Below are 8,075 nucleotides of genomic sequence, written 5' to 3' on the forward strand. Positions count from 1 at the left end.
TGTATTGTTAAAAGCGCTATATAAATAAAGGTGACTTGACTTGATTAGGTGAGTCTTTTAAGCACATTCTCTTGCAAAACAATCTTGAGAGTGATTGTCATGTTCACATATGGCTGCATGACCTGAATCAGGAATGAAAAGAATCCTCACCGTCTAGCCCTCTAATTTTGCTGGTTTATTTTATCGTCATTCACTTTTTATCACTGTTTTCGCATCTAAGGGAAATGAAAGATTTCATGGCACGACTTAATCGACCATCGATAGCTTTAATCGATTGCATCTCTTATTGACAATTAATCGATCATCGATTAATCGTTGACATCCCTAATCTCAACGGTTGATTGTTTTTGTACAGATTTTTCAAAGTTGTAAATAACACATTTCTTTAAAACAATTTTCACTCTGAAAAGTAAATCCTACACCTAGTGTAAGTTCCTGTAGATAAGGGAATTTAAATAAATTAAATAGTAAATAAAATGTAGAAATCAGTCCCTTAATATGACATAGCTTATTTGTCCTCGCTTAGTAGAGCACAGTGAGATTCCATGTTTGGCGAAAACTTCCTTTCTCTGAAACGTGACGGGATAAAGGGTGGTGCATATTTTGCAAATATCATTCGGATGGCCTACAGCCAGCAGCACTTCAGCACAGTGGCCTTGTTTGAAATGCTGCTGTTGTTCTTGGGCAGTGCTATCGCTCAAAGGGGTCTCTCGCTACGCCGCGTCCTGAATCAGCATATGGAAAGAATAGATCCATTAAGATAATCTGCAGAAGATTACCATCTGTTTAGAAAAGCTGAGTCTGGGTCTTTTCCTGTTAGCAGCAAAAGGAGAAACGTGGCAGGATTGAAATCTTGGTAATTGCGGTGACCTCCTTGGCACAAGTTCTCACAAGAAAACACAAGCACTCTGAGTTGGCAAATGCCAGCTGTGTTTCATATCTTTAACTGGTGGGAAGTCTGTTGAAAACGTGTAGAATAGATTGTGTTAGATTTACATTTATTTTAACAAATTATCAGGTGTTTTTATCCAAAGCGACTTGCATTGTATTCAAAGTACACATTTTGTCAATTCATGCATTCCCTAAGAGTCGAAACTATGACCTTGATGATACAAGCACTCTGCGCTACAGGAAGTAAATACAACGTTTAAAGCTGTTTTTGGCACTAATGCCCCCACGCTGGCTAATATGATGTTTCTTCTTATTTGTAACTTGTTTTTCTTGTTTGAAACCAATTAAGTAGATGGATTTAGTAGACATGCAAACCGCTTGTTTCTTCTGCCATTTTCTACTAGGGCTGATAATTCAGTTGCGTTGTGTATTTATATAAAAGCACAGCTTTTACGCTGAGATGATCTCATGGACGCAAAAGCTGTTAATCACTCCAAACACATTATCAGAGGTTGTCAGCTATGCAGTTTTGGCCAGATCTGCCATTCTTTGTAAATGAGGGTATTTAAGCACTGATTAATCATATCAAGAGTGCTTACTGGCCATTCTCCCAGATGGTGCTGGCACCAAGTAACAAATTTCCTCATCCTGAGACGTCATATCAGCCATCATCATCATCATCATTCACATCTTATTTGTCTCAAATGAGATCCTGCCTCACGTTTCCCATTGTTGTATTGAACGGTTTTGGATTTGAGTTGGACTTGACCAAAAGTGATGACAGTGATTCGCCTAGTTATGATGACTGATTCATTTAAGGTGATGATTCATTGTAAAACAGCTGTTTCAGTGACCCTGGTAAGTGTTAAAGGGTTATAGTTCCTCTGACCCTCCCATAGACAGCAGGGTAACTACCACGTTCAAGGTCCAGAAAGGTACCAAGATGATCAACAAAGTAGTCCGTGTGACATCAGTGGTTCAACTGTAAAGTTACGAAGCTACCAGAATAAATTTTTGCGCAAAAACAAAAATAACGTCTTTATTTAACATTTTCATCTCTACTGCGTCACTTGTGGAGGTGCGTTCACGACAGTATCATGACGCGAGCGTGTTGATATTTTCATCTTGCTGTGCAATGGCCAAAGCTCCATCAGCTGGTCGACTATCGTGAACAATCCCTGGTTTTGAGGGCAGACTGACTGCTCAGAAGGGTGTTAACTGGTGATCTAATTACCATGGCCTGTGTCTAGTAAACAAGAGCTGTGAAGCATACTTGTTGTTCTATTGCATGATTACCCTGTTATTACCCTATAGCCTATTACCCTAACCTAGATTTCACCTGGTGAATTGTTATAATTGATGTAATGATAAAATTGGTATAATTTAGCAAATGATGAGGCAAACTTTTGTTACCATATCCTGACTGTGTCCATTTAGATTGGAAATGGCAGAGTGACTAACATAAATGACCAGCCAGGCAGAATTTATTTGATCAAAATACAGCAAAAACAGTAATATTGTGAAATACAATTTAATATAAGTTTTCTATCTGAATATATGTTAAATATAATTTGTTCCTGTGATAGCAAAGCTGAATTTTTAGCAGCCATTCCTTCAATCTTCAGAGTCACCTGATCCTTCAGAAATCGACTACTTCACAAACATGAAACAAATTTTAATATACAGCTGTATTGATTGATATCTTGTTTATTTGTTAACAGTTGCATCAAACAAACTTTTAAACGCACTGTCACAATTGTCAGTCCACAACTTCTAGTTCTTCTTTAGACAGTGTCAATAGATCACAAGTGGTGTTATTAGTGAAAACACAACTTTGTTTCCAGGTGGTCTGATAAACCTCTCACCTGAACATTCGCTGGAATCTTCTGAGCCTAATAAGCCCAAAGAATTATCTTGAATCAAACAATCAGGCTTTGTGTTTTAAAGTAAATGCGCTGAGCAATGATGCCCTTTTAGCATTACAGTCTGTGCTTTTAAGACCTGCTCGCTTTTCCAGTCTGACTCGCTGGGCCCTTTTGAACCAGCACAATGGTTTTCCTAGCTCTCCTGTGATCACACACTGTGAGCTTGACGGACAGCTTGGCACAGGTTGAAAGCCGTATGGAAACTATGTGATTTGGGAGATTTGAAATGCTTACATGTGAAGAGGGGTTCAGTGAGTCCATGCAGATTAACTGATTGGATACCAGGCCAAACCCATCATGGGTGTCTCCATTTGACCGATTCCCCCTCTAATCTGGCGGGACCAGAATTGAGTCGGTTTTTGAGGAATGTGAGTGCAGACGATCTTAAAGTGCTTAATCCCTGTGTGGTTGTCACAACAAGATTGCCAGAGTGAAGTGTGTGTCTTAACTGAGAATAGCTCTGACCTCATTCTACATAAAACTTCCCCTGCAGGTTACTTGTCACGTGAGTTGCAGCGGGAGACTTGGTTTAGAGCGACCCACGCACCATTTTCAATTTTAATAAAAGGGGAAGTGTTATGAGGTGCCTTTGATTTGTCTTAGTCATATTTTGACTTTGACTGTCATTGTCGGGAAAATGAAACTGAAATGAACAGTAAATTAGGTCATTTAAATGTAGCAGCATGTTGTTGTTTTTTCATTTATGACGGGTAATATCAAGGTAGAACATATTTATGTATAGCAAAATTATATGTAGAATTATTTTTTTCAGTTTAACCCTTGTGCTGTGCTTAAAATCCTTTACCTAATTTGGCGTTCAAAAATGACCGCCCTTTTTAAAATTGCTTGCAAATCTCTCATTATGCTATTATCACCAAATCGTGGATTCAGTCTTTTTTATCAACTTGCTTGCTTTCAATTAGCACAGGTTTTGTATTTCTTTTGGGACTAATTGATAGTAGGCCTCATTGATCTGAACTTGTGCACTTCTGTTTTTGAGTAAATAAACAAATAAACAATCAATTAATTAAAAAAAACATTATTTGTGGATTATTTTGTCCATTTTCATTCAATACATAAGTTCAGATCAAAAAGAAATACAAACTCTTTGCTAACTGAAAGAATACAAGTTGATAAAAAAGATTGAATCCAATATTTGGTTATAATTTGGAAGTTAGTGTTGTCAATAGAATAGAATTGCAGTCTCAAAATGAAACATCAAAATGAAACAATGTAAATGTTAAAATTCTGGTAACCATTTAATAAATATCTAAGTTAACATGTTAACTTTTGTAGCCCTAAAACATTTTGTAAAATCTTTTTTCCAAAAGATTTTTTTAGTGATTTGTTTTAGAGGCTAAAGCCTAAAGCCTTTCAAAGTATACTGTATTTATTAGCATGCGCAAACACAGGTTCTCGACATGAGCTCTAGAAAGTTTCAGCTTTGTCCAGTGTCTAGGCTATTTCTCTCCAGAAGTTATAACTGAAAAATGTCTTGATTCTCATTTAAACTGGAGTTGCGGGTATCTCTTAATATTCAGAACCAGAGAAAGCCATAATGATAATGTCACTTAAATAACTGATTATTTGGGTGGCTCATGTTTTCTTCTCATCTCTTGCGCAGTCTATCCTGCTGCTGGGCAGTGTAGCTCTGGCATGCTTGGCCTTGGACCTCCTCTTCCTCCTCATCTACTCCTGCTGGCTGTGCTGCCACCGTAAGAAGAGCGATGAGCAGCCAAACGCAGACTGCTGCTGCACCGCCTGGTGCGTCATCATTGCCACCCTCGTCTGCAGGTGAGTCTGAATGCATTCTTCCTCATATCAGCGGATCGTTCAGGCAGAAGATGACAACTGTAGTCAGAGTCTCCAGAGAGATGCTTTTATCAAATGATCCCCAGCTGGAAAAATGTCATTCTGTCTGTTAGAGTGTAAAGGAAGGTGTGTATTATCTGAAGGGCTGCAGGGTTTAATTTCTGGAAGGGAAGTCATTTCTGTACTAATCTCTGTAGTTCATTTGGAGCTCTCTCTGGGGTTCGATATGGCTGTATTAACAGCTCTGATTCCTCTAGCTGCAGGCATGGGGTTATTTCTACCTGTAGCCCCAAAACCCCTCAGTGGCAAGGGCTAATGCAAGGATTATCCAAATGAAAATGTCCACTGTATGAATATGAAAGTTCATCAGGCCAGAAGCTAATTTTATAGCAGTACTGAAATGCTTAGCCAATACTGTCCTGTTTTTAGTGTGTTACTTTGGCGGCAGTTTCAACCTTTTGCACTCATTGGCTTCAGGAGAAGAAGATATTTTGAGAAATGCTGGTAGCCAAACAGTTTTGGTTACAATAGACAATGAGACATTTCTCAAAATATCTTCTTTTATGTTTCGCACAAGCAAGGAATTTATACAGGTTTGGAATGACATGATTATGAATAAATGATGACTGAATTTTTCATTTTTACATGAACTACCCTTTTAAGGTATTATCAGTGCCCAGATTTTGTTGATCAGTCCATCTGGTAAAGAAGTTAGTAAGTGGTAAGAAGGTTGATCAGATGAGTGCTTTTGATGAAGAAATAATCACTGGAATTGCCAGAGTTTGCCAGATTAATGGCATCAGAGTTTGAGTAGGAAGTGAACTAGATATCCATGAGACATTCAGTTTCTTATTCAGGCAGCTGAACTTGAACCAAATTGCTTGCCGGGATTCTCTTCAGACTGTTGCTCTGGAACCACAGATAACCCGTGATTTCGTTTGAGTTTTCCTTCTTTTCCTCACTTTCCTTTGCTTTTAAATAGCTTGTAAAAGCGCCGTGCGCATTTTACTTTCATTTTCAAATTAGCCGCAATTTGGCGTTGATTCAATTCAAGCAACAACAAAATACATCGTCAAACTCATAGAACTTTTATTAACAAAACAAATAAAAATACACCATGCTATATGCCTAATATAAAATAACAAATTACTTAGGCTACACAGTTTAAATAGGTATACAAAAATGAAAATCAGCAAACACTGTGGAACCAAATAAATAAGAAACATAGAACGTTTATTAGCAAAACGAATAAGAAAGCTTGGAGGCACGGCATACACCTTGATGTAAAGTAAAATAAAATTAATAAAATACACAGTTTAAATAAAGTAAAAATCAGCTAACACTGTAGAACCAAATAAATAAGAAATGAATATAAAAAAAAAAAATTTTAAAAAAACTTCCAAAATCACTTTAGATAAATGGCAAAAGGCTTTTCAAAATCCAAAATATTGCCAAACAGGCGCTTTTGCATTTTGTTTCGAAACTAAATCTTCCGCTATCGTCTTGTCTGTCTCACCTCACCATTCTTGTCAGTCAGCTCGACTCGCTCCTCACTTGATAAATGAAATCTGACTCCTGCTCCTGATCTGTGATGCCACTGTTGTTCAGCACGCTGCATTGAGCAGCCGCTTTGGTTTTTAATTGTGACTGTTCTCTAACGGAACTAAAGGATTTTTATTACTATAAAAACGAAATCATAACAACGGTGGGGGGCGGTGCCGTTTTGGGCAAATGACATTACCGGTAAACACTGACTTTCGCAGCAAGCCTCTGGTGAGAAGTGATGAACATGGAAATGCAGAGGAGAGAGCAAAACAAAACACCAGTCATGAACTAGAAGTACAAAACAAGGTTTTGTAAAGAAAAATGACAGGATTTCGATATGCATGTACGACAGTTAGCGGAAGCTAGAGATTGCGGTTTCTAAAGTTTTAAATATGGATGTTTTTCTTACACAAACACTTCACTTGGCTTCAGAAGGCCTTTATTAACTCCACGGAGCCATGTGGAGCACTTTTTATGATGGATGGATGCACTTTATTGGACTTAAAAATCTCGACTACCATTCACTGCCATTATAATGCTTGTAAGAGCCAGGACATTTTTTTAATATAACTCTGATTGTATTCGCCTGAAAGAAGAAAATCTTATACACCAAGGATGGCTTAAGGGTGAGTAAATCATGGGATAATTTAAATTTTTGGGTGAACTATCCCTTTAAATGTGTTTTTTTTTCTTAGCTTTTGGCCAATTATGTCTTCTTAGTAGGGCTGTCAAAATTTTTTTCGAATTTCGAATATTCGTCGAAATTAAAATAAAAATCCACATTCGAATGCAAAAACGTTTCATTCGAATTTTAGGTGTACATCAGGCAGCAGCCTTATCAGTGGCGCACGAAATGCGATAACAATGTAAATGTCATTGCATTGTAATGTTTTTCATAGCTTATCCAGTTGAAGCCACTAGATGCGGCACTGCTACGTTGTTCATTCAAAATATTGCGGAAAAAGAGAACTTTTTATTTTATTCCTTTGAAGAAACGTCCATAAGTAATATTTTGCTCGATGTGCCCTCTTGTGGCCTCAGGAGAGAAGCCAAAAGCTGTTTTTGGTCCTTTGTATTAAACTATACATACATGCATGAATGATGCTGTTTTGTTTCTAATTGTTTAAGCACCTTTTAGGGCTGCACGATAAATCGCATGCGATATTTAACGCGCATCTTGTCAGTAACCGAATGTTCGGCAACTGAAATTATTCGGCTGAAAATAGCAAAAAGTGAAAAGGCCGAATAATATGTACCGAACAACGCGATCAAATAGAGGCACGCACTAATGCAGCAAACATGTCGGCAGTGTGAAAGTATTTAAAACTATCAGAGAAAGAAGCAGAAATCATTATAAGCACGAAGCACCGACAGCGAGAGACTATTTAGTGCTGCATCACATGTATCCTATGAGATGAAGAGGTGGCTGATGCTGGTGGTTAGGCTACTGTATGATGATTGAAATCGCGAAATTACCTCAAACGATTAGTAAATAAACTGCAGAATCATGGGCGACATTTGACTCTTGAATCAGGGGGGGCAAGAAAAAAAAAAGATGTATGTATATATATATATATGAAATTAATAAATAAAAGCAAACGGTTTTTTTTTTTTTTTGATGTAAGTAAATCAACATATTTTAAGTTCCGTCCATTGCCAATCACTGCTATTTCGAGAGTAAATCCCGCATAAATATGCGGATGTCATTCCCGAAACTTTGCAGGGTGTAGCCTATGTGTTCGAAAAACTAAAGTTTCATACAAATTCTGAATGGATTATACCCTAGAAATTGCACAAAGCGCGCTCCCTTCATCACTAAAAAGCGTCACTCATCTTCGTTCATCACGATCTTACAAAGTTCCGTTATAATAAATGAAGCTTTCTAAACTGCATAATGAATCT

At 37.6% G+C, this 8,075-nt stretch overlaps 1 protein-coding gene across 1 annotated transcript in view; it reads left to right on the forward strand.

The window, feature by feature from the left end:
* Window positions 1-8,075, forward strand: part of ttyh3a (tweety family member 3a) — a 73,181-nt gene that overhangs the window by 11,079 nt on the left and 54,027 nt on the right. Inside the window, exon 2 of the mRNA XM_016569692.1 lies at window positions 4,441-4,610. Within this exon, the coding sequence (XP_016425178.1) occupies window positions 4,441-4,610 (170 nt within the window). The remainder of the gene's footprint in view (window positions 1-4,440; window positions 4,611-8,075) is intronic.

This window comes from Sinocyclocheilus rhinocerous, unplaced genomic scaffold (assembly GCF_001515625.1).
Source record: "Sinocyclocheilus rhinocerous isolate Xijiao unplaced genomic scaffold, SAMN03320098_v1.1 scaffold1303, whole genome shotgun sequence".
Lineage (NCBI taxonomy): Eukaryota > Metazoa > Chordata > Actinopteri > Cypriniformes > Cyprinidae > Sinocyclocheilus > Sinocyclocheilus rhinocerous.